At 42.1% G+C, this 27,968-nt stretch overlaps 1 protein-coding gene across 4 annotated transcripts; it reads left to right on the top strand.

Annotated features, from left to right (window-relative positions):
- The first annotated feature begins 1,456 nt into the window (after positions 1-1,456).
- On the top strand, positions 1,457-27,968 carry LOC106605372 (pleckstrin homology domain containing, family F (with FYVE domain) member 2). 4 transcript variants are annotated; one of them, XR_014392361.1, is made up of 3 exons: positions 10,042-10,368; positions 24,364-26,639; positions 27,438-27,968. XR_014392361.1 is itself a non-coding variant. In XM_014200909.3 (2 exons), exon 2 carries the CDS (start codon positions 24,375-24,377, stop codon positions 25,119-25,121), a length of 747 nt encoding a protein of 248 aa, XP_014056384.1. In that variant the 5' UTR covers positions 1,457-1,630; positions 24,364-24,374; the 3' UTR covers positions 25,122-27,968. The 4 variants fall into 4 exon arrangements, 3 of the variants coding, with proteins under 3 accessions (XP_014056384.1, XP_014056385.1, XP_014056383.1); XM_014200909.3 differs by lacking the exon at positions 10,042-10,368 and adding an exon at positions 1,457-1,630 and having other exon boundaries at positions 24,364-27,968; XM_014200910.3 differs by lacking the exon at positions 10,042-10,368 and adding an exon at positions 2,725-3,414 and having other exon boundaries at positions 24,364-27,968.

Raw genomic sequence — 27,968 nt, 5'->3', positions numbered from 1 at the left:
GCATTAATATGGAGTTATAACAGCGTCCACTCTTATGGGAAGGCTTTCCACTAGATGTTGTAACATTGCTGCAGGGACTTGTTTCCATTCAGCCACAAGAGCAAGCGCAGGCCAGTCAAGTTCTTCCACATCGATCTCAGCAAACCATTTCTGTATGGACCTCGCTTTGTCCACGGGGTAATTGTTATGCTGAAAAAGGAATGGGCCTTCCCCAAACTGTTGTCACAAAGTTGGAAGCACAGAATCGTCAAGAATTGAATTGTATGCTGTAGCATTAAGATTTCCCTTCACTGAAACTAAGGGGCCTAGCCCAAACCATGAAAAACAGCCCCAGACCATTATTCCTCCTCCACCGAACTTTACAGTTGGCACTAGGCATTTGGGGAGGTAGCGTTCTCCTGGCATCCGCCAAACCCAGATTCGGACTGCCAGATGGTGAAGCGTGATATATCACTTCAGTTTCCACTGCTCCAGAGTCCAATGGCGGCGAGCTTCACACAACTCCAGCCGATGCTTGGCATTGCGATCTTAGGCTTGTGTGCGGCCGCTCGGCCATGGAAACCCATTTCATTAAGCTCCTGATGAACAGTTCTTGTGCTGACCTTGCTTCCAGAGGCTGTTTGGAACTCGGTAGTGAGTGTTGCAACAGAGGACAGACGATTTTTTGCGTGCTACACACTTCACCACTAGGCGGCCCCATTCTGTGAGCTTGTGTGGTCTACCACTTCGACTGAGCCATGTTGCTCCTAGACATTTCTATCTCGCAATACCATCACTTACAGTTGATCGGGGCAGCTCTAGCAGGGCAGAAATTTGACGAACTGACTTGTTGGAAAGGTAGAATTCTATGACGGTGCCACGTTTAAAGTCACTGAGCTCTTTGGTAAGGCCATTCTTCTGGCAACGGTTGTCTATGGAGATTGCATGGCTGTGTGCTCGATATTAAACACCTGTCAGCAACAGGTGTGGCTGAAATAGCCGAATCCACTCATTTGAAGGGGGGGTCCACATACTTTTGTATATATAGTGTCTTTTAAGTATTAGCCAACCACATTCTATGTTATCGCAATCTGTCAGTCAATGACATGACACGCAACCATTGGTTGATGCGTGCAACATATGAGCAGGGGAACACAACTTATATGTGGTTAGCTGATAAATACCTATCATGCATTGTAAGATCTGTCAGGAGTCAGAAACATCTAAGCAGTGGAACATGACATAAGTATTACTCAGTAGGGAATCCAGACAGTTATCTTCTCTACTATTGTTGGATCCCAGTTTACTAGGGGAGTAGCCTGCCTACTTTCACAACAGGGCCTGTTGACCAATCCTGAAACAAATTATGGATAAGAAAAATAAAGACCAAAAATCATTGTACGCCAGTGAGCCACAATATCCCCGACCCGACCTGTTTATGACTGCACGTCCCAGTCCAGCACTCATTCCCATATTTTTTTAACAAGTCAATTGACGCCACTACTCCCTGTAGCCATATTGTTATTACTTTCAAGGCAACGAGTGAGCCGCTACGCGCGGACAGCAAGGTAGAGGGCGACTGACAAGTGTGGAATTTCATTAAAACGAAGCTACAAGTTACTTGTAAATTGCTGGCCGAAGTTAAAGTTGGGTATGTGCTTTGTTGGAATGATATCTCACTATTTGTGTTCTATTCTTAGCCATAGTCACAGCTACTGTAGCTAGCTAACGTTAACTCACCAATAGTCAGTCCACTGCGCTAACACCACAGCAGCTAAGTTAGCTAGTAAGTTGGAAACGGGACCGAATGGAGGATTTAGCTAGCCTTTGCATATACATTGTGGCTAATGAGCGTAGCTAGCAACTAACTAAGTTGATCTAGCTAATTTTGCTAGCGATACACCAATTATGAATTATATTGAGATAACGTTAGCCAAGTTAACCACGCGAGTCATCTTAAACTAGTAGCTAATGTTAGCTAGTTAACCAGTACACCATAGACGTCGTTAGCTAACTACCTTCTTTAGCGCCCATTAACGATAGTATCATCTGACTGGGGGTGTTTTGTTTAAGAGCCCCGACGCTTGTTCTAAACGTTAACGCATCGTTTGCTAAAGAAACGTATCGTTCATGTCAGCAGGTGGGAAAAAGTAATCAATTGTCATACTTGAGTAAACGTAAATATACCTTAATAGAAAATGACTCAAGTAAAATGAAAGTCACCCAGTAAAATACTACTTGAGTAAAAGCCGAAGTATTTGGTTTTAAATATACTTAAGTAGCTATCAAAAGTAATTGGATTTGCCAAAATATCAGATCAGAGACAGTAGGGATGAACAGGGATGTTCTCGATGTGTCAATTGGACCATTTTCTTGTCAAAGTGTAACGAGTATTTTTGGTTGTCAGGGAAAATGTATGGAGTAAAGGTACATGTTATTCAGGAATGTAGTTTAGTAAAAGTTGTCAAAAAATATACATTTACGTCATTTAGCAGACGCTCTTATCCAGAGCGACTTACAAATCGGTGCCTTCACCTTATGATATCCAGTGGAACAACCAAAATAAAACCGTAAAGTACAGATACCCCCCAAAACTACTAACGTAGTACTTTAAGGTATTTTTACCTAAGTACTTAACACCACTGCATATCATCGAGAAATAATTTTTTACAAACAAAGGTTAAATTACAAACACCTTTTATAGGGTTATGGTTCCCACAGAGACATATTTCCATGTTACACTGCTTGTTTTCAGTAGTGATGGGGAAACAAAGCTTCCTGAAGCGTTGCACATTTCCAGCCAATTGTGTCAAATAGGTTCATTACTCGAGGCTTTGATCGACACTGTGTACACTAGTGGCACCTGGTAGTCAAAACAATTTAGCACAGCCAAATTATAGATGACATCCCACACACTATGGTACATGCACAGTGTAGCCTTTTTGTCTTCTCCCAAAACCGATACCAAAACAATCAGGTGGTTAGAGCGTTGGGCCAGTAACCAAAAGGTTGCTGGGTCGAATCCCTGAGCTGACAAGGTAAAAATCTGTCGTTCTGCCCCTGAAGAAGGCAGTTAACCCACTGTTCCCCTGTAGGCCGTCATTGTAAATAAGAATTTGTTCTTACCTGACTTGTCTAGTTAAATACAAATAGTAATTGTTTGACGAAACGAAGCTTCGGACGTCATTGATCACGTGCCTTTGATAAAGCGTCTGCACACAGCTTCAAAATAAACTGCTTAGCGATTGCCTCGGCGCACCGGTATTAAACGTAACATCACTAGTTTATGAAAGACAGAGTGGACTAACAACTTGTGCTAATTAGCTATCTGCATCACTGACACCTGTGTGTAAACAAAAGACAGACGCCACAAACATCTTGTCACTGAAAAATACTGTCGGGTGCAACTGTGTTAACCGGTTAAAACATTGTACAGTAAGTGTGTATTTTTAATTTGTGAAATTATTTTGTGAGATGTAAGTAGAGGGATTTCTAGAACCGTACAGCAATTTAGAATCAATGCTTTCTTAAGGACCCTTCCCAACAAGAGGGAGAAATGGATAAATAATTGAAAAATTGTAACACGAGGAATAAATACATAATGAGTAATGATAACTTAGCTATATAAATGGGGTACCGAGTCGATATGCAGGGGTACGAGGTAATTGAGGTAGATGTGTACATATAGGTATGTGTAAAGTGACTATGCAACGGGATAGATAATTAACAGTAGCAGTAGCTTATGAGTCAAAAGAGTTGGTGCAAAAAGGGCCAATGCAGATAGTCCGGGTAGCCATTTGGTTAGCTATTTACCAGTCTTATGGCTTGGGGGTAGAAGCAGTTCAGGGTCCTTTTGGTTTCAGACTTGGTGCATCACTCCTGCTTGCTGTGCAGTAGCAGAGCGAGCAGTGTATGACCTGGGTGGCTGGAGTCTTTGACAATTTTTAGGGACATCCGCTGACACTGCCTGGTATAGAGGTCTTGGATGGCAGGGAGCTTGTGCCCAGTGATGTACTGGGCCGTACGTACTACCATTAACACCTTGCACTTGGATGCCAAGCAGGTGCCATACCAAGTGGTGCAACCAGTCAAGCTCTTTTCAATTGTGCAGCTGTAGAACTTTTTGAGGATCTGAGGGCCCATGCCAAATAAAGCTGTGGCAATACCAGTACCACAATATTTTTTTCAATGTCAAAAATGAAATTGTGAACCAAATCAAACTATATGTACGTAAAATGTTATGTGCAATATGCAATGATTTTACAGAGTTCCAGTTTATATTAAGAAATCAGTTAATTTAAATAAATTCATTAGGCCCTAATCTATGGATTTCGCGTGACTGTGCAGGGGCGCAGCCATTCAGAATGTGTTTTCCCCTCAAAGGGCTTTATTACAGTCAGAAATACTCCTCAGTTTCATCAGCTGTCCGGGTCTCAGACGATCTCGCCTTGGAAGAAGCCGGACGTGGCGGTCCTGGGATCTTTTTATTTCAGCTCATGGAACATGGGAACAACACTTTACATGTTGTGTTTATATTTTGGTTCAGTATAAATAAATGTGGCTCTGGATGACTGTTTGTTTCCAACATTAGGTCTGTTTTCCTAAAGAAGTTGAATCTGCTTTGTGTTTTGTTTCCTTGCCACAATACTAACGAGTTTTGCGGTACTGGTATCATCATGGACCTAATGCCAAATCTTTTCAGCCCCCTAAGGGGGGCAAGGTGTTGTCGTGCCTTCTTCACGACTGTTTGGACCATGATAATTCCTTAGTGATGTGGACACAGAGGAACTTGAAGCTCTCGACCGGCTCCACCCTCTGCATTCCATTTCCTGTAGTCAACGATCAGCTACTTTGTCTTGCTGACGTTTAGGGAGAGGTTGTTGTCCTGGCACCACACTGCCTACCACTTGTGTCCTGAGGAGCCAAAGGGGTGTCTGTGATCAGGCCTACCACTGTTGTCGTTAGTGAACTTAATGCTGGTGTTGGAGTTGTGAGCGGCTACAGGAGGGGACTAAGCAGACACCCCCGAGGAGCCCCTGTGTTGAAGGTCAGCGTGGTGGATGTGTTATTGCCTACCCTCACCGCCTGGGGTTGGCCCGCCGGGAAGTCCAGGATCCAGAGGGATGTGTTCAGTCCCAGGGTCCTGAGCTCAGTGCGCTTGGAGGGCACTATGGTGTTGGAACGCTGAGCTGTAGTCAATAAACAGCGTTCTCACATAGGTGTTCCTCTTGTCCAGGTGGCAGAGGGCACTGTGGAATGCAATAGAGATTAACGCTAGGCTCCTTTAGTCCATCATTGGGCAAGTTAATTAGACAGAATTTAGATAGCTAGCCCTTTTGTTGTTCATCACCACATCCAGTACTTAAGTAGCTAGAGAGCTTACAATGGCCATAAATAGATTCAACGGACTTAGCTAGCTACCCAACTAGCTACCATGACAAATATCACAATTTTAAACTTGTAGAAACTTGAATGCAGAACACCACCACAATGACAGCTCAGCTATCATTAGATGTGCTTTATCCTCGTCCTGAGGAGCCGAAGGGGTGCACCTTTTTTGGGTTTTTTCCTTGCTCAGTTTGTAGAGCATGGCACCTCCAATGGCAGAATAGTGGGGTTCGATTCCCGGGACCAACCTTACGTAAATGTATGCATGCGTACGGCAAGTCACTTTGGCTAAATGCGTCTGCTTATGGCATATTTTTGCTTTAGCATTACACAGCTGATTCAAATGATTAACTCATCAAGCTTTGAGGATTTGAATCAGGTGTGTAGTGCTAAGGCTAAAATATGCAACTCTTTCAGTCGCCAGGACCAGGATTAAGAAATTGCGATTACGACATTGGCTAGCTAGTTTTCCACCTGGTCATAGCATCAGCGTTGTACAATTGTGTCAAAATTAGAGGTATCGAGCAATCTAGCTGTTGCTTTTACACACACACGACTACCCAGTGCCTGATGCTGCTCACTTTCTCATAACTGTAGAGTAGCAAAAGGACAAGGTTGTGCAAGTGTGTAAATAGGCTATTGCCTATTGAATACAGGTGCTGTCAACTTTTTCCCCTTGAGTAGTTTCACGTGGTCAGAGGCAAAGCATGAAATGTGCATCTGAAAAGAAGCACCTACAATAAGTCTTTTGACAGCAGTTTTGTCCCTTGTTTTTTTTTAGCTTAACCGTGTAAAACCAGTTTTCTACAAGCTAGGCCTAGGTGAGGCTAAACGCAATCGACTTGCCCAGGAGGACTCCTCCCAGCCTTAGGCAACTAGCTGCTCTGCCACACCGGTACAGGATGTTGCTCTGGTTCCTGTAATCCAATACATTTAATCCAATATGGCTCTGTTTATAAATGGATGCAGATTAAATACACTAGAATACTTCCCACTCTGAATCAAATAGGTTGCAGTCGCTTTAGCAGCTCACAAATATTGGTTAGCTTGCTAAAGTGATTGGTGTAGTGTATGTCAATTGTGCTCATCTTACTCACCAGGAAGTAGTTCTGTCACAGAAAGGCCTGTAATGTATTGATAAATAGTTTCCTATCCCAACAGGAGGGTTCTTCATATTATGTAAGCGTTTCACTTCTGCATTTGTTGTGCCTGCCTCCCACCTGGCGTTTTTGAAAAGGCACAATTCAGTCTTACTTTTGCAATGCCTTTTACTTCTGATTTATTGTCCTTTTGTATGTCTCTGTGAGAGGATTTCACTTGAAAGCTTCACTTCTGTGAGAGGATTTCACTTGAAAGCTTCACTTCTGTGAGAGGATTTCACTTGAAAGCTTCACTTCTGTGAGAGGGTTTCACTTGTTAGAACTTCACTTGTATCCAAATGGGAGGTAAGCAAACAGTTAGCAAGATGGGCCATGAGTAGCCTAGTTTTTTTCTTGCTATTAGCAGACAGTTTTATTCAAAGTGGCTAACTGCAAGCTGTACCACTCAACCTTTTTACCGTTCTCTGCTACCTTTTGTATTAAAATGTCCCAGAAGTGAATATGATGAACGAATGAGCACATCCAAAGGAGTGTAACAGATGTTGTTATGGTGCATTCCTGTGTAGCCAAACTCCTCACTCTCGCTGGTTCTGCACCTACAGACCTCATGGTTGAGTTTAACGAGTGCTACCAAAAACCTGGAAAGAGTTTGGAAGAGCAGCCATTTCACATGTCATCAGAAAATAGCATGTGTTAATACTCAAACCCCATATGGAGCGCAGCTACCCTTTTTTTCACTTTAAACATCAATCTGTAGTGAATGCTGTTGCCTGCTGCTGAGGGAGCGATCATAGCTTTCTGAGTGAGTGGTATGAGTAACAACAACTTCTCCACATAGAAGCAGAGAGCTTAAGGATCAACCACACGACACATTGCCCTTTGACCACTACTACAACTCGGTCGGAAAGAGGCGTGTCAGTCGGACTCTTGATCTCCATGGTGATTTTACAACCCTGTGAGCGATCTGAGGCTGAGCTAATGCATAGACTTACTAAAGCTCCCACGTTTCCTGTACTGGAAATTGTAGTGGTGGAAATTCTGTTGTCAGCCTATAGGCCTAGCCTAAAAAATAATGTTGAGACCAAAGGTACTTGGATCATACAGTTGAAGTCGGAAGTTTACATACACTTAGGTTGCAGTCATTAAAACTCGCTTTTCAACCACTCTACAAATTTCTTGTTAACAAACTATAGTTTTGGCAAGTCGGTTAGGACATCTACTTTGTGCATGACACAAGTAATTTTTCCAACAATTGTTTACAAACAGATTATTTCACTTATAATTCACTGTATCACAATTCCAGTGGGTCAGAAGTTTACATACACTAAGTTGACTGTGACTTTAAACAGCTTGGAAAATTCCAGAATATTATGTCATGGCTTTAGAAGCTTCTGATAGGCTAATTGACATAATTTGAGTCAATTGGAGGTGTACCTGTGGACATATTTCAAGGCCTACCTTCAAGCTCAGTGCCTCTTTGCTTGACATCATGGGAAAATCAAAAGAAATCAGCCAAGACCTGAGAAAAACATGTGTAGACCTCCACATGTCTGGCTCATCCTTGGAGCAATATCCAAACACCTGAAGGTACCACGTTCATCTGCACAAACAATAGTACGCATGTATAAACACCATGGGACCGCGCCGCCGTCATACCGTTCAGGAAGGAGACGCATTCTGTCTCCTAGAGATGAAACGGGTACAAAAGTATCTATATCCACAGTAAAACGAGTCCTATATCGACATAACCTGAAAGGCCACTCAGCAAGGAAGAAGCAACTGCTCCAAAACCGCCATTAAAAAAAGCCAGACTACGGTTTGCAACTGCACATGGGGACAAAGATCGTACTTTTTGGAGAAATGTCCTCTGGTCTGATGAAACAAATATAGAACTGTTTGTCCATAATGACCATTTATGTTTCGAGGAAAAGGGGGATGCTCGCAAGCCGAAGAACACCATCCCAACCGTGAAGCATGGGGTGGCAGCATCATGTTGTGGAGTTGCATTGCTGCAGGAGGGACTGGTGCACTTCACAAAATAGATGGCATCATGAGGTAGGAAAACGCTGTGGTTATATTGAAGCAACATCTCAAGACATCAGTCAGGAAGTTAAAGCTTTGTTGCAAATGGGTCTTCCAAATGGACAATGACCCCAAGCTTACTTCCAGAGTTGTGGCAAAATGGCTTAAGGACCACAAAGTCAAGGTATTGGAGTGGCCATCACAAAGCCCTGACCTCAATCCCATAGAAAATGTGTGGGCAGAACAGAAAAAGTGTGTGTGAGCAAGGAGGCCTATAAACCTGACTCAGTTACACCAGCTCTGTCAGGAAGAATGGGCCAAAATTCACCCAACCTATTGTGTGAAGCTTGTGGAAGGCTACCTGAAACATTTGACCCAAGTTAAACAATTTTAAAGGAAATGCTACCAAATACTAATTGAGTGTATGTAAACTTCTGACCCACTGGGAATGTGATGAAAGAAATAAAAGCTGAAATAAATCATTCTCTACTATAATTCTGACATTTCACATTAAAATAAAGTGGTGATCTTAACTGACCTAAGACATGGAATTTTTACTAGGATTAAATGTCAGGAATTGTGAACTGAGTTTAAATGTATTTGGCTATGTATGTAAACTTCTGACTTCAACTGTATATAGCGTGTCAACTTTTGGCCTGAGAGGCAGTTGAAGTCAAAGGGTGGTGACCTCCGGTTTTTGCCAAGTGTCTTTGACTAAGTGACTGACCCAAATGAAATCTTTCAATCAATTCAAATCAAATCCCATGGTACATTGCCTGCTCCATTAAATTGATTCATAGGTTTTATATAGCCTAGCCCCACAATAGTGGGGGATGGCTTCCCCTCCTCTAGTCAAAGTTAGCATCCTTTCTGCTTAATGCTTTTTTTTTACTAGCTTCTGTGTCAGCAAGTTATGGCAATGACTAAAGCTTTCCCTCCAAGGTTCTTGGTAGAGAATAGTAGCTGAATAATTATTTGCCATTTTAAGAGTAGGGTATTTTTTTTTTCTTTTTTTTTTTTCTTCGAGAACCAGTGTTTATTGTCCTCTTTCCCCCCCCCCCCCCCCCCCCCTTTTTTTTTTTAGATCTCACCTGCACAAGGTTATAATCTAGCCTATCTACAGGTGGCTTCACTGTAATAATTTACACAGTGGAATGTCCCACTCCACACCTTCACTTGAAGGTAGAGGTCCCCTAACAAAGGTTAGACTGAAATTCAAATTAAACCTTGTTGCTATTGGATTGATATGGGTATTCTGTAAATACAGTGCACTGGACATGCTTTGGTTAGACTGCCCTCTTGCTCTGGTTTAGAGAGCACATTCACGACAGTCCCAAGCAATTGTACATGTCATGAATTAGGCTTGGGCAGTATATACCGGGGCATTTGGAAAAAGCCACGGGATACATTTTGAATATTTGTAGACACTTTTTAAGTAAATAATTGCAGTCAACTTGTGCAATACTATAGGAGATTAAGAACATTAAGTTCTTCAGTTCGTCTGTCACATTCTTATGAAGTTTACGGTAGTCCCCAGTCACGTGTCACATGGTGTTTGTTTACAAGAAAACAACGACGGGAGACCAGAGCTTTGTGAGTCACTCACTGTTGTGCAGCATGCGCCAGGGGATCTAATTACAGTATGGAATTCACAACTAAATGTTTGCCAGCTAGATATATTTTATAACGTATGTTAAATCTAAAATCTGCTAAATGTCAGCAGTTGAGCATTTGGTGTGCAAATTTAGTAGCTAGTTAGCTATCTAGCTAAGTGGTTAGCTTATTCCAAAATCAAGCATTGCTTGGTAACAGCAGAGAATCCCGTCCTGGATCAAGAGCCTTGCTGGCAAATATTAGTTTTGTGCGTGCAGCAAAATGAGTGAGTAGTATTTTTGAGTTACTTGTATAGTTTAGGTCAGAAACTGTACAAAATGTTTACAATGTGCTCTTTAGCATTTAGTTGGCATTCTCTATTGGGATTTTACAAATACAGCGCGTTCAGAAACTATTCAGACCCCTTCCCCTTTTCCACATTTTGTTTCGTTACAGCCTTATTCTAAAATGGGTTATGTACATTTTTTACTCATCAATCTACACACAATACCTCATAATGACAGCGAAACAGGTTAAGTGATTTTTGGAAATGTATTAAAAATAATAAACAGATCTTATTTACATAAGTATTGACACCCTTTGCAATGAGACTCAAAATTGAGCTCAGGTCCATCCTGTTTCCATTGATCATCGTTGAGATGTTTATACAACTTGATTGGAGTCTACCTGTGGTAAATTCAATTAATTTGACATGATTTGGGAAGGCGTGCACCCACCTGTCTATACAAGGTCCCACGGTTGACATGTCAGAGCAAAAACCGAGGTCGAAGAAATTGTCCGTAGAGCTCCGAGACAGGATTGTGTCGAGGCACAGATCTGGGGAAGGGTACCATATCGACTGTAGTACCCTAAATGTGAAGTGAGAATGCCATCATGCCACTATATCATCAGAGGCTATTTGGTCAAATGGCTTGTTTTGAATGGTCACCAACCCCCCTATATTTGCAGTGAGGGGTTTGACATTAACTTAGCCCTGTCCTATTCAACAGGTCAATGTGGCTGCACTGCACATCTGTTTAGATATCACATAAACGGCCACTTGACACAACATATTTACAACCCCCTTATCTCATATTGAGATCATGTAATCCTCTGTGTAGACATGCTGTGCTCATGGTAAGCCAGGAGTGTGTCCTCTGCAAGGCTGAAGTGGTTTGTTGTAAGCTGATAACACAGTGCGGTAGTGTTGTCATGATACCAGAATTGTTTGACTAAGATACTCGATACCACAACAAATAAAGAAGGCGTATCAGCCAAAGTCGCATAATGTCACTTGACCCAGTCAGATCTTTTTCAGATTTGGTTAAAAAAAAACGAACTACCTAAAGGTAATCATTTATTTGAATGGTAAATCTTAGGGATGTGCAACTTTTTTTGGTTTTAAACAATTCGGAGCGATTTGGTTTGATTAGAGGAACGATGTGATACGATTCGATGCACTAACATTTGTTGTATAAGCACATTCGTTTTCCATTCTAATCTGCAGCTAATGGAGTTCATGAGCTGGGTGCCTTTAAGCTGAATCTGTCTGAGCTGACCTCGCTGTGTATGTGTGTATAATTTTTGTATGCATGTGATATATATGTGTGTGTGTGTATGTCTATGGTTTATGTCGGCACCTGAGCTGAGCCAGAAGGAAGACTCTGCATCTACCACCCCACTATCACATAATGGGGATAATGTTTGCATTTTGTCCCAAAACTTTCGATCTCAAATCCCCATCACCCACTAATTAATTTGTCATTTTTGCAGATTCAAAGTGTTTGACCTAGTAATGTGTCAATATTCATCGTTACAAATTAGCTATGACATAGCCAATGAAAATATAGCACAACTTTGGATTTCAGCCCTGTCTCAATTGAATGGTTTAGACCTTTTTTGATTAAAAAAGTTATCTCCTCCCGCTTTGCCCATGCAGTGTGGGTAGCAAACATCGTTATACAGGATAAAGTTTTATAATATCATATCTAAAAATGACCATATACACTTATTTTTTTATTTTTTTAAACTATTGAAACTGTTGCTTATGGTGAACCTGAACAATCAAAATAAAATCTAATGAGCCTAAGCCCTGATCAGCCAGTTGGCTATAGTCAGCCAGTTGGCTATAGTCAGCCAGTTGGCTATAGTCAGCCAGTTGGCTATAGTCAGCCAGTTGGCTATAGTCAGCCAGTTGGCTATAGTCAGCCAGTTGGCTATAGTCAGCCAGTTGGCTATAGTCAGCCAGTTGGCTATAGTCAGCCAGTTGGCTATCTCAGGCGGTAGCTTAGGCTACTTTTTTACGGTAAAACACAATTTTCAACAGCGCATTTGATAACAATAACCTAGCAAATTACATTGGTTGTCAATCAAATAATAAAGCCTAATATTGCACAAGCCATTTTACAAACATTTGAATGCGGGAGGTGACGTGCGGCCTCGCGGGAAGCAGTGTACACAGTTTGACTAATCTACTAATATTGCCTGGGGTTGTTGGTAATCCATAATGCGATAAATTGCCTGTATTGATGTGATAAATATAACAATACATTTCAAACATGAATGTGCACACATTTTTTATTTTATTTTTTACTTTAAACTACAGCTACTAGTTTTTATGGTTGCAGCCATCAATTGTTCCATTAGCGATCACCTATATTGGCAAACTTCCCATTTCTCTAGTATAGGCTACTTATCGTAATGAACGATGTCAGCGACATGCCTGAGATAAGTGATTAGTATGGTCTGCATCGATCATTTTTGGTTTACTGTCCCAGCTCTGGTTGTTCGGCATGCAAAATGACTTGTTGATCAATGATTGTCAACACCGTTACATGCTCGACACTGAAGGAGAGGAGACATCAGTTGTCACAAAGGTGAGGTATTTTCGGAAGGTCAGAAGAAAGTAATAGCCTATGATCAATGTTTTAATGGATCTTCTGACCGGTCGGTTTGGGGTCCCTCCAACCGATGCAGTCATATCTTAAACATTTGAGCCGGGGACCAATGCATGTGGAACTGCAGCGCAACCAAGCAGTGGAACTGGCTCAAGGTCTAGAGTTGAATTTGAGGGCTTTAGTCTAGTCTATTGATAGACTGGGTAAATCAAGATGTAACCTAGGTCTATCCACAGTACAGGTGAATGCATATTCAATAGGAGTGTGTGCATGCAATGAGTTATTGAGCTTGTTTTGGATGATTCCATGCGGCTACAGATGAAAAACATTTGACTTATTTTATTATACTGATCAACATTTGCTGCTTTTTATTTGTATAAAAGTGTGCGCAGTCTCTTAAGACCCTTGACTTCATTCACACACACAGACAGTTCAAGGCTAGAGCAAAGATGATATGTGAATTGGGGGAGACGATGAAAATGTAAAGTTTTTGATGTCGATGAGCTTTGAAATCAGCAATATTTTGCCTTAACGTTTACATATCAGAAGCATGTTACTAGGGTAGTGAATTGATGTTTGCTTCAGCTAGCAAGGAAAGTTGGCCTATAATTTATATTTATTAAACCTTTATTAAACTAGGCAAGTCGGTTAAGAACAAATTCTTATTTACAATGATGACCTACCCCGGGCCAAACCCTAACCCGGACGATGCTGGGCCAATTGTGCGCCGCCCTATGGGACTCCCAATCACGGCCGGTTGTGATACAGCCTGGAATCGAACCAGGGTCTGTAGTGATGCCTCTAGCACTGACATGCAGTGCCTTAGACCACTGTGCCACTCGGAAGCTACCGGTATCTTCTTGCAAGTGTGATTGGGGATGGCTGTGGAGTGGGCATCAGCTCGTGGTCCTCTGTGGTTTTTGGACTTCCTGCCGTCCTTAAAATGAGCAGAATTAGATACCAAATGGACCTGTGCTACATGGTCCAAGGTTTAGTGAATCATGAGCTTGGCAGTCACACTTACACTTTAATAGCTGAAATGCTTGAGGCGGATCTTCTCTTCCTGTCTGGTTGAATTATGCTATCATCAGTCTTTCATGCAATGCTTCTTTAAATTAAAGGGGCAATCAGCAGTTTCTACATCAATTTTAGACATATACACTGAGTGTACAAAACATTAAGAACACCTTCCTAATATTGAGTTGCACCCCCCCACAAACCTTTTTTTTGCCCTCAGAACATGGATTCTACAAGGTGTCGAAAGTGTTCCGCAGGGATGCTATGCCGTGTTGACGCCAATGTTTTCCACAGTTGTCAAGTTGGCTAGATGTCAATTTGGTAGTGAACCATTCTTGATACACACAGGAAACTATTGGAAAACCCAGCTGTGTTGCAGTTCGTGACACAAACCGGTGCGCCTGGCACCCACTACCATACTCCGTGCAAAGGCACTTCAAACTTTTGTCTTGCCTATTCACGCTCTGAATGGCACATACACAATTCATGTCTCAATTGTCTGAAGGCATAAAAATCCTTTAACCCATCCCGTCCCCTTCATCTACACTGATTTTGAAGTGACATCAATTAGGGATCATAGATTTCAACTGGATTCACCTGGTCAGTCTAATGGAAAAGGCAGGTGTTCTTAATGTTTTGTACACTCAGTGTAAATTAATTATATGTACCCATTTGATTCTTGAAGAATATAACTTATAAATGCCTTATGACCTAAGTTCAACTGTCTTGCTCTACCATAACCCCAAATATAAACATGTTTTACTCCCAATATTTGTCAACAAAGTAAATACAAACCCTATATAGCCTTAAAACATGGTTATAACTTTATCATGGATGGTGAATCCTTGCATCCATAGCTCTATGAATTTGAGTGGTTACATTTCTCAAGCCCCATCCCTTAACTTTTTACTGAAACTGGTGGAGGTTGCTTTATTGTTTTAACTGCTGATTTCTGCTTTAAGTTCATGAATTCGTGTTTTGGTGAAAGGTGTAAAAATAACTTGATCCTCATCTCTTTAGATTAATGTGTGCAGCGTAATTACTTCCTCTGTAGGAGGAGGCTGTGGCAAACAAACTGAGCATACACCAAAAACATGAGCCCCCCCCCCCCCCCCCCCCAACAGTGACGTCGTTAAGCTACCACGCCACAAGAGTTTCTAAACCCAGAGGCGCAACATTGCGAGGCTTCCAGGAACGCTTGTGAAATAGACTAAGCAGGCCGGGGTTTAGGGTTTGAGAAGTCTTAATAAGTAGTTGAACGTGTTATTACCCCAACCTCGTGAAAGTGACAAACTAACACGTTTTCATTTTCGTCAAAAACAACTTTATATCGAAGGAGTGCCTTTGCTTTGACGGCCTGCACATGTGCAGTTGTGCACCAGACGACCGTTAGACCCGCTGACGTGTTTCTATGCATGAGCTTAGCTAGCCAACGTTGCCTACTAGCGTGATCGGGGATTTCTATTGGCTGTGCAGTTTCTGCCTGTCTTTGACCTCATATGCAAAAGCAGCAGCATCCTTGTCAACAACCGAACCCTCTTAATCGATTTGCATGTTTTGGAGGTTTCTGTTTGGGTTAGAGCATAAAAATTCCTCTCTCCTTTTCTTCCTTCTGACACTTTCATTCTCTTGGTATCTGAGTCACTTCTCTGTCTTGCCAGAGTTCATGAGACGTGGGCCGGTATAGAATTGCATTGCACTTTCAGACTCAGTGGTCCTCAAAGAGTATTCTAGTGTCTCAAAGTTAGTTAGGCTAAGTAATGTTGTAGCCCAGCACTGAGGAGAAAGGTTGAATGTCCCCTGCTGTCTCCCTCCATCTGCTTCATGAAGACACTTGTTTTGCAATGCTGACCCATCTGGGGAAACCTTGGATTATTTTTAGATGCAGTCTCCCAATTTGTGACAGAAATAAGACTGTTTTGCATGCAGTGCCTCTTCTGTTCAACGTTACAGGAAGGAAAGGGCAAGGAACCATTCATTATGAGAGCCAGGCCTTTTTAAAGCTGCTGTTTATTGGCAGTGTCTCCTCCTATACCATTAGTTTATTATGACCATTACACCATGTGTAGCTTGGATGCCCTCCTGCCTATGGAAAATGTTAGCATTATTGGCCTTCATGTTGCCTAAGGTAGATGTAGGGTGGCAACTGTGTTCATTGGGCCCTCCCCACAAACTCATAAACCTCACATAGAAAACGTTGTGGGGAGAAGAAGAACTAACATCATGAGTGTTGACTTTCTGAAGTAGTCCTATTTCCATGTCTGCATAATGTTGGGTGTATTTTCTCAATCTGATTCTGGGCAAAATGGCTAGAAAAATAAACCTGAAAGAGCGAGAGGACAGAGCTCGTAATCTATTAATCATGGGTTTATCTTTATCTACTGCTTCTCCCGTAACCTGAGGTAGGCTATAGCAACAAGCGTCAGCTAACCCTGCCATTCAAAATGAAGCCTTTAGTCCTGTTACTCCAGCATCCAAAACTATGAGGAGTGCGCTGTAAAAGGTTGTCCTTTTTTCCCAACATGTCCAAGATCTGGTGTCGCTGATGGCGGAGGGAAAGCTTATGAGTTTCTGAAAGGACCAGCTGGTGATGGGGAAGCCCATAGTCAACCTGGTGCTGGGATAGAGGTGTATTCACCACCTTGCTACCCTCTGCTACCTGGCAACCTTCTCCCACCTGTCAACTTGGCAACCTGTACGTCCACTCAGAGACAAGAGGCACAATAGCAACCAATCAGCAAATTACAAACTAAAACACTCCCAAGTGTTGTTGCTACCTGTTGCGTGGTGTCTCACCGGAATTCCGGTTTGTGTGAGGAGGTGGTTGTCCTGTATGTGTTTTGGCTTGGTAGTTATTTTGCTTTGTTATTTTTTGTTATTGTTTTATATTGTTTTATATTACTCTTGAAATCAAGTCTTATCTGTCATTATTAATAACAGTACTAAATCTTTCGTGGACATACGCATGTGTTTGATTCGATGACTAATGAGTAATTACCCTGTTCCAGTGCATATTTTCTTTTGTCACGGATCAATTGGACAAATCACGATTTCACAGGTGTGCACATCTTTAAAATTTCAGGGAGGGGAGGGGACATTTGGCCCATAAACGTGCCTGTAACCTGCAAGGAGAGGGGGTGGAGCTACAGCTCTGCTTCCCCTCCTCGTTCTAGTATCTGTTCTAGCAACTCTGCCCCCAGAACTTAATCAAGCATCTGATGCAATTATGTGGGATTTTAGTTATGGATTTCCGAGATTACTAGGTAGTGGACCCTGTGCACCCTAACCTATTTGACAGCAGAAGTACATGCATGCACATGCATAGTATTAAAAGGTCTAAATGAATTCAGTCAGTATGTGCTTACTCTTTCAGGCAGTGCACTGGTTGACTCGCTGAGCTGAAGGTGGTGTATGACCCGAGCTAAGCTGAAAGGACATGAGATGTTTTTCTGTCTTCCCCATCTGTTTACTGCGTGTCACACTGAAGAGGAGGCGGCGTGAAAGTGAGACAGAGGTCATTATGCTGTTATTTTGGATGAGAGCTGTGTGAGAGCTGGAATCTGCATCTTCGGAACTAAATCTATTGAATCCACTGAAGCAGTACATGTACTATAGGCCTAAGACACGTTAGGCCTGTTACTGTATAAAGTTAATGCACAATCTATAGCCTCACTCTGAAGCACTTTTCTCTGAAATGGCATAGGCCTCCCTCTCCACTCTGTGTTTAACTTTTCAAAGCAGAGGTGAGTCACAGTAGTTCACACAGTCACAACCAGGATTGGCAGTTGGTTTTGTCCCAACATGTTGGGCCCTTCAGATGAAAACGACCACGCCTAACCTGGTGGGCGCAGAACGTCACGCCTAAATGCTGAATGTCAAAGTGCCCTCGTATGCCTTTGCCATTTACATGTAGGTGTTTGAATCGATGCCTCCATGCAGCCTCACCACCGCAAAGTATTGAAAAATGTTTTGACAGTGTAACGTGATCAAGATCATCTGTTGTAATCAGACATGTTGAAAGGTTTAAGTCTTCTCTCTTTCTATTGGGCATTAAGTACAAATGAAGAGACCAAGCAGCCTTGTATCTTCCTCTTAACTTCCTATGATTCATTTCCCTGACACAGTCCTTCATCTCTTTTTTTTCTCTCTTTGTTTCTTTCTCAGGCCTGGCTCTAGATCTCATCTTCCTTTTGACTGCAGCTGACGCCTGTCGTCATGGCAGTAGGCAGAGAGGCCTCACTAACAGGGCTAATATGTCTCTAAACAATATCCCCTCCAGGCAGGGGCACACAAGGCCCTATGCTCCATGGCTCCATATCACCTGTCGTCAATAGTGTTAGCTCTCTGGGCTAGGTGGCTAATGCACAGATAACTGTGAACCTGTGTGCCCTCCCTGCCTTTAGCCTGGCCCCAGTGCTTATGTTAGTGTTAGCTTCTGCTGCTAATTAGCACAATCCCAGAGCAGCAACAGTGGGTCCAGGCCTGGAGTGGCATTGCATTGCTATGATCCACTCCATATTAGAGATCTGCCAGAGGTGTGTACCTAAGTTTGAATTTGTCTTGGTATCAACATCAAGAGATGGCCTAGTTGAGTAGACTATGTGTATGCAATCTGTAGGCTTGATTTGAGATTGAGTGATCATCAATGCATCACCAGTTCAAACAACTGAAGTATGTCCCTCTCGCAGGGTACCAGGCCCACAGGGCAAACACAGGCCATCGTCTTTCTCATCAATTACCTTTGACCTATATGAATGTACAATTACAAGCTCCCGCTCAGTGCCTTTGCTGGAAGTTGGGTCAAAGCAGATAAACTTCTGTGTTTGCTTTGCTAGTTTTGGATTCACTCCAAAGAGTGGGAGAGATGAGGGTAGCATTGTATTTGTCACATGCGCCGAATACAACAGGTGTAGACCTTACAGTGAAATGCTTACTTACAAGCCCTTAACCAACAAAAAAAGAGAGGTATAAAATAACAGTAGCGAGGCTACATACAGGGGGTACCGGTACAGAGTCAATGTGCGGAGGCACAGGTTAGTCGAGGTAATATGTACATGTAGGTAGAGTTAAAGTGACTATGCATAGATAATAACCATAGAGTAGCGGGGGGTAGCCTTTTTACTAGCTGTTCAGGAGTCTTATGGCTTGGGGGTAGAAGCTGTTAAGAAGCCTTTTAGACCTTGCCGTGCGGTAGCAGAGAGGACATCTATGACTAGGGTGGCTGGAGTCTTTGACAATTTTTAGGGCCTTCCTCTGACACTGCCTGGTGTAGAGGTCCTGGTTTGCAGGAAGCTTGACCCCGGTGATGTACTGATCCATACGCACTACCCTCTGTAGTACCTTGCATTCGGAGGCTGAGCAGTTGACATACCAGGTAGTGATGCAACCCGTCAGGATGCTCTCGATGGTTCAGCTGTATAACTTTTTTAGGATCTGAGGACCCATGCCAAATATTTTCAGTCTCCTGAGGGGAGATAGGCTTTGTCGTGCCCTCTTCACAACTGTCTTGGTGTGTTTGGACCATGATAGTTTGTTGGTAATGTGGACATTAAGGAACTTGAAGCTCTCAACATGCTCCACTACAATGTATAGCATTTACATGTAGGTGTTCCTTTTGTCCAGGTGGGAAAGAGCAGTGGGGAGTGCAATAGAGATTGCATCATCTGAGGCGGTATGCAAATTGGAGTGGGTCTAGGGTTTCTGGGATAATGGTGTTGATGTCAGTCATGACCAGCCTTTCAAAGAACTTCATGGCTACAGACATGAGTGCTACGGGTCGGTAGTCATTTAGGCAGATTACCTTAGTGTTCCTGGGCAAATGGGGCTTTCTGGTTTCATGCCATGGTTCTGTGAAGCTGCAGATGGAAGTGCCCTCAGGATAGAGAGTGAGGGAATTAGATTGGGAAAGACAGACGGTGTCTTCTGGGCAGAGAGCGAGGTTAAGGAGTCGAGCGAGTAATGGAGGTTGTCATCGTTAGGAAAGTTAGATAGGAGCAGCTTAGTTTTTCGACTGGTACGTCAGAACCTGTTAGAATATAATGTCACAGTGCAATTCTCTACTGGTACATCAGAACCTGTTAGAATATAATGTTGCGGTGCAATTCTCTACTGGTACATTAAAAGGATAGTTCACCCAAATGACACATTGGTTTCCTTACTCTGTAAGCGGTCTATAGACAAGGTATGGCAGCAATCCATGCTTTGGTTTAGTTTCTGTTTCAACATTTCCAAGTCATGGGACTGATATTAGCATTTTCCATGCTTCATGTTCAAAGCATCAACAAGTGGCTTTATTGAGCTTTACAATCAATGTAAGATACTTTCAGATGATTTAGATATGATGCGTGGGGGGAAAAGCTATCGGTCCCATGACTTGAATGGGATTTGTGCCACAAATGCTAAAGCGTTAGCATCTGGAAACCGTGCCAGACTAACTAAACCAAAGTATTGATTGTCCTACCTTCTCCATCGACTGCTTACAGGGCATAATTAAGTCATTTCAGTGAACCATCCCTTAAAACCTTTCTGGGAAGGGGGTTCCGCTAGCGGAACACCTGGCCTACATCCAGTGAAATTGCAGGGCGCCAAATTCAAACAACAGAAATCTCATAATTAAAATTCCTTGAACATACAAGTATTATACACCATTTTAGAGATTAACTTCTCGTTAATGCAACCACAGTGTCCGATTTCAAAAAGGCCTTACAGTGAAAGCACACCATGCGATTATGTTAGGTCAGCACCTAGCCACAAAAAACCATACAGCCATTTTCTAAAGAAGGAGAGGTGTCACAAAAGTCTGAAATAGCATTAAAATTAATCACTAACCTTTGAACTTCATCTGGTGGCACTCCCAGGACTCCATGTTAGAAAATAAATGTTTGTTTTGTTCGATAAAGTTAACCTTTTAGGGACAGACGTTCCGCTAGCGGAACGCCTCACCAATATCCAATGGTATAGAGTGGCGCGAAGTACAAATAGCTCAAATGCTATAACTTCAATTTCTCAAACATATGACTATTTTACACCATTTTAAAGACGACTCTCGTTAATCTAACCACATTGTCCGATTTCAAAAAGGCTTTACAGCGAAAGCAAAACATTAGATTATGTCAGGAGTGTACCCTGCCAAAAATAATCACACAGCCATTTTTAAAGCAAGCATATAATGTCACAAAAACCAAAACCACAGCTAAATGCAGCACTAACCTTTGATCTTCATCAGATGACACTCCTAGGACATTGTTATACAATACATGCATGTTTTGTTCAATCAAGTTCATATTTATATAAAAAAACAGCTTTTGACATTAGCATGTGATGTTCAGAACTAGCATACCCACCGCAAACTTCCGGTGAATTGACTAAATTACTCATGAATAACGTTCACAAAATACATAACAATTATTTTAAGAATTATAGATACAGAACTCCTTTATGCAATCACGGTGTCAGATTTTAAAATAGCTTTAAGGCGAAAGCACATTTTGCAATATTCTGAGTACATAGCCCGGCCATCACGGCTAGCTAATTTGACACCCACCAAGTTTGGCCCTCACAAACTCAGATTTTCTATAAGAGAAATTGGATTACCTTTGCTGTTCTTCGTCAGAATGCACTCCCAGGACTTCTACTTCAACAACATGTTGTTTTGGTTCCAAATAATCCATAGTTATATTCAAATAGCTCCGTTTTGTTCGTGTGTTCAGGTCACAATCCGAAGGGTGATGCGCATTTCGTGACAAAAAAATTCAAAATATTCCATTACTGTACTTCGAAGCATGTCAAACGCTGTTAAATCAATTTTTATGCTATTTTTCTCATAAAATAGCGATAATATTCCAACCGGGCGACGTTGTATTCATTCAAAGGCTGAAAGAAAAAAATGGAGTAGTCTCGTGGACGCGCATCTCCAGTGTCACTGTTCCCAGCCTGACCACTCACAAATTCTCCTGCTGTTCTTCGCCCAGACACTGCAGAAAACCCCATTCCACTTTCTGGCGGCTTTAGAGAGCCAATGGAAGCCTTAGAAAATGTCACGTTACAGCACAGATCCTGTATTTTCGATAGAGATGCTACAGAAGTACAACAAATTGTCAGACAGGGCACTTCCTGTATGGAATCTTCTCAGGTTTTGGCCTGCCATATGAGTTCTGTTATACTCAGACACCATTCAAACAGTTTTAGAAACTTTAGAGTGTTTTCTATCCAAATCTACTAATTATATGCATATTCTAGTTTCTGGGCAGGAGTAGTCACCAGATTAAATCGGGTACGTTTTTTTATCCGGCCGTGAAAATACTGCCCCCTATCCCAAACAGGTTAATCTTTATGTTCAAAAACCTCATTTGAAATTGGCGTGTTATGTTCAGAAATGCATTGCCTCAAACAAACATCCGGTGAAAATGCAGAGAGCCACATCAAATTACAGAAATACTCATCATAAACATTGATATAAGATACAAGTGTTATACATACGATTAAAGATAAACTTCTTGTTAATCCTGCCGCTGTGTCCGATTTCAAAAAAGCTTTACGGTGAAAGCACACCATGCGATTATGTTAGGTCAGCGCCTAGCCACAAAACCATACAGCCATTTTCCAACCAAGGAGAGGTGTCACAAAAGTCAAATGGCATTAAAATTAATCACTTACCTTTGATCTTCATCTGATGGCACTCCCAGATCTCCATGTTAGACAATAAATGTTCGATAAAGTTCATCTTTATGTCCAAATACCTCCTTTTTGTTCGCGTTTAGTCCAGTAATCCAAATGCACAAAGTGTTGGCACAAAGTCTAGACGAAAAGTCCAAGAAGTTCCATTTGAGTTCGTAGAAACATGTCACACGATGTTTGTAATCAATCCTTAGGGTGTTTTTTTTTATCATAACTTTTCAATAATGTTTCAACCGGACAATACTGTTTTCATTAGAAAGGAAAGGGAACGGAGCTCGCGCTCACGGCCATGCGTGTGACTTAACTAAAGGCTTTCACCTGGGCCATCTGCTTAGAGTGCTCTTATTCGCTCCCCTTTCACAATAGAAGCCTGAAACAACTTCTAAAGACTGTTGACATCTAGTGGAAGCCTTAGGAAGTGAAATCTGACCCCACAGACACTGGATATTCGATAGGCATTCACTTGAAAACTACAAACCTCAGAATTTCCACTTCCTGGTTGGATTCTTCTCATGTTTTTGCCTGCCGTATGAGTTCTATTATACTCACAGACATTATTTTAACAGTTTTGGAAACTTTAGAGTTTTCTATCCAAATCTACTAATTATATGCATATTCTAGCTTCTGGGCCTGAGTAACAGGCAGTTTACTCTGGGCACGCTTTTCATCCAAACTTCCCAATGCTGCCCCCTATCCCTAAAGAGTTAAAGACCCATATTAAACTCTTTCTGATTTTTAACACCCATCTTCTGTGGACAAATTCAAACCTCCAAGGTAACTTGAAATCCTGAAAGTGTAGCCAACCCATAAAGATAGAGGCTTCTAGTGCCCAAGAGCCCGTTTTAGCATGGGCAGCGCTATTGAGGACTTTCACCATTTTGAAGTAGTTAGCAGGGTGGGACTTCCTATGAGTAAAGGAAGGATCACATAATTCCATCCAGGTCATCAGGAGGGATCAGCCAGTGAATTATACTTGTATGAAAACATTCCATAACTGCAGGTGGCAGTAAATGTATACCTGTTCAAACAGCACACTTCAGGTGGCAGTATGCACCCTTTCACTTTGTTTACCAACTCATAGAACTAGTAGAGGAAGAACATTTGACTACTTCAAAATGGAGATGGCCTCAATGGCGCTGCCCATGCTCTCACAGTTGCCATAATGGGACAAATACAGTGTTCCGTCTATCTTTTAGCCAACCTTATTAATAGCTGTATGTAATAATTGTTAGCTAAGATAGTAACATTACGCTAGCTAAATTACTTTCTGGGTTAACATAGAATGATCTGGTGGTGTCATTGAGATGAAGAGAGAAAATGAAACTGTCCTCGATTTTTCAGAAGCGTTTTAAAGGAAGATAACATAATTACATGTTCACGTATTATGGAGTAGGATGTCCAATAAAAAAATCCTCCTTTTTGAGTGAGCTTATCTTTTAAGTTAATAAAGCAGCTAAGTGAATGAGACTTCAGGCCTAGTCCATGGACATTTTTGCTAGAGGTTCTCAATTGAAATTCATCTGTATTGCCTGCCATATATTTCCTATATCGCTTTTCATATTCTTATAATACAATGAAATGGATGACTTTTTTTCCCACTTTCAATCTTTGTATCACAGCTTTGAAGGGGTATTTGCTAAACATTCAAATACAATAGTTCTCTCTCTCCCTCCTCTCTCTGTCTGCTCCAGGCGAGGCTAAGATGGTGGACCGGCTGGCGAACAGCGAGGCCAACTCCAAGCGGATCCAGGTAGTCGAGGGCTGCTTCGGCGCAGCGGGCCAGCCACTGGTCATACCGGGCCGGGTACTCATCGGTGAGGGTGTGCTCACCAAGCTGTGTCGCAAGAAGCCCAAGGCGCGCCAGTTCTTCCTGTTCAACGACATCCTGGTGTACGGCAACATTGTCATCCAGAAGAAGAAGTACAACAAGCAGCACATCATCCCGCTGGAGAGCGTCACCATCGACACGGTGGCTGATGAAGGCGACCTGCGGAACGGCTGGCTCATCAAGACACCCACCAAGTCCTTCGCTGTCTACGCGGCCACCGCTACCGAGAAGTCAGAGTGGATGAGCCACATCGGCAAGTGCGTGGGCGACCTGTTGGAGAAGAGTGGCAAGGCGCCGACTGGCGAGCACGCCGCCGTCTGGATACCAGACTCAGAGGCCACCCTCTGCATGCGCTGCCAGAAGATCAAGTTCACGCCCTTAAGCCGCCGCCACCACTGCCGCAAGTGCGGCTATGTGGTTTGTGGCCCGTGCTCTGACAAGAAATTCCTGCTGCCCAGCCAGTCGTCCAAGCCGGTGCGTGTGTGTGAGTTCTGTTACCTGCAGCTGGCCTCCGCAGGAGGGGGGACGGGCTTAGGCCCACGCTCGGACTCCTACAGCCGGTCAGGGTCAAAGTTCAACAACGTGTCGGACGACGAAGATGAGGAGGACAGCAGTGACTGAGGAAGGCCCTCCTGACAGCCTTCCATCTTCCCCTTTTAGTAATCAATTAGTAATATTCCACTTGTAATTATAATTTTTTTTTCTCTCCGCAGCTTCAAAATACCGTAGGAAGATTCATTCATTGCACAGCAGTGTTTTGGGGAAAAGTAATTTTTTCTTCTAGCTGAAATAAACGCTTTTTAATGATAATATAGTGAAATGCCTGATGGGAATTGTAGTAAGTTCGGTAAAAATATCCCACACACTATTTGTAGTATGGCTGCTTCCTGTATGGCGTGCTCCACAGTCATCCTCTTTGTTCTCCATTAAACAGTGGACCTCACTACAGGAGAGAATTATGCTAATGTCATCCTCTCTTCTATTATATTCTTGATTTCATTTCCCTTTTTTTCTTTTCATTTCCCTTTTTTTCTCCCCCCCCACCAGATGAACCTTAAGAGGTACATGCCTCAATGCTGATATTTCTTCAGGGAGAAGGGATTAGCATTCAGTCACACTTCACATGGTCTACCTAACCATTTAAATATTTCAGGTAAAATACCTATAGGTGCTTTTTTTCTCGGTTTGTACCTGCTTCAGTATTTTCTAACCTAAATAAACCCCCCTTAACTAACCTCTCAAATGATTACAGTATCAAAGCCAGAAACATAAACAGTGTGATCTGTTGATCTGTCTTTTGTAGTTATTTGCTTATGACAAATCAGCTAAAGCTTTATGATTGTATGGAGAAGCTCCTCTAGGTGTGCATGTCAGCATACAGTGGTGGCCAACTTTCAGTTTTGAAGTTGAAGAGTTTTTCTACACAGCTTAGCTTGTAATAGCATGTATTTGAAATGCACATATTCAATCATCCCGAAAATGTACCTCACACAGACCTTAATTTTCACACAGTGCCTTCTGAGAAAGTGAGTTGTCTGGGCAGGCCTGTTTTAATGAGATATTGCATCAGAGTAGACCCTAGTACTGTAACTTCTATTTTCAGGTTGTGTTCTGTCGGTATGACCCTAAGCTGAATAATGGCTGTAGGGAGAAGATTGTGTCATCATTGTGTCGGTGTGTGTAGATGCGCTAGAAAGCTTTACTTCAGATATTTTTGACTAAATCATAGAAGAAAACATGCACCTAAAAATATTGTCATGCTTTATAGAGTACTGTCCAGTGTTGGAGATAGTTATCTGTTAGGTTTTGGTTCATCTAGAGTATTTGACAAGTTTCTGTCTGGAGTCTCCACTGAGTGCCTCTAGAGTGCTGTGAGAGCAGAAACTTGACCCGTAATGATCAGGAAATCAGCCCATTGTCTTACTGTGGTCTCCTCAGTATGTGACTGCTTCCTAACCTGCCCTCAAAGTTCCAGGGTATCCTGACCTGTCAGAAAATAAAGCTGAACTGAACTTGCCTGAACAGAGGACGGGAAATCATTGCATAACGTACAGGAAGTGTCTACCATCGACTTCTCTCAGAGGAACCAAGACTGTCCCTGCCCCCCATGTCCCTCTTCCAACTGAGCTTCCCTATAAGGTATGGCCATTCTGTGTCAGCTGACACTGACATGTGAAAGGCTTGTTGGAGGACTAATGATGACCTACCCACAACCACCATCACTTTTTCACGCTGTGATTCGAATATGAAATGCACTAACCATTTCAGGTTTTACACTCTGGGACAGACAGATCTAATTCAATCACTTTCAGTCTGGGCATAGTTTATCTTCCTGTGTTTCCATGGGAATCCTTTCTCTCCTTTTTTAAAGCAACTTGTTTTTACACCTAAGCAGTCAGGCTCACAGGTGGCAAAGACTTGAACTAATTTGCAGTCTTTCAGTGTAATCTGGAACGTTTATCCTGAGAAATGTGTGTTTGAGTGACAGAACTAACAAAAGGGATCATTTTTCTTTCCTTTTCTTTTTTAGCTTCTCTAAGAAGTAACTGTAGAACCCTATAAAAGTCAATCTCTTTGGCAAGCAATAAGACATGAGACGTCATACAGTACTTCGATCTAAATCTCCTACCCCATTATATCTGATTATCAGGTTGTATTGTTGCAGATGCTCAAAATACTACTTCCCTCACTGTATTGAAGGTTTATCATTATACTCAAACAAGTTTTGCTGTTGATCCTACTTATAGATATTGGGCACATCTATATTAATGCAAATCCTACCATAATCTGTAGTTTCCTTAATCAACACTTTTCTTTTCTTTCACCTCACTTAAGGAATATTTTGAAATGACTTCTGTTGATTTTGTATATTTGTATAGTGTTTGGGGTTTGTTTTGTACAATATACTATGTAGTTATACAAATGCCGCTGTTTCAGGTCTCCTTGTGCACGTCTCACCTTCATGTATGGACCGGATTAAACACCTGCACTTTACTCTCTTTCTCTGGAGAGAGGTCGTAAACGAGCTACATTGCCGCTGAGACCGTAGACTGACAGGACAGGATTTCCTGTCTGACATCACCTCAGGAGAGTGACCTAGGGGTACCTACACAACCTGAGAATGAACATTGTACACCCATTAAGCAAAAATTATGTCTGAACACAGAACTGAGGGAACATTGTGAGATTTCTGAAAGGGAGCTTACCATACGTTTTTGAGTTAGTTTTCTTTGCCTGCTTATCTGGTTTGGTTTGTTAACCTCTCAAGTCTCATGGAATTGAAGTTCTCTCCATTGCTATCGGGTGGTGTTTTTTGTTGTTTTCTCTCAGAATATTTTTTTTCTGTTGCCATTTAAATTCTCATTTTATAAGTCTTAAAAGGGCTTAAACCTGAATGTAATACAGCATATCATCATTGGATACTAATTTTCTCTGAATTGAAATATATAAATACCATATTGCCTAAAA

This window comes from Salmo salar, chromosome 05 (assembly GCF_965601325.2).
Source record: "Salmo salar chromosome 05, fSalSal1, whole genome shotgun sequence".
NCBI lineage: Eukaryota > Metazoa > Chordata > Actinopteri > Salmoniformes > Salmonidae > Salmo > Salmo salar.
The sequence above is the reverse complement of the archived record's forward strand: the minus strand, read 5'-3'. Positions and strand labels throughout refer to the sequence as shown.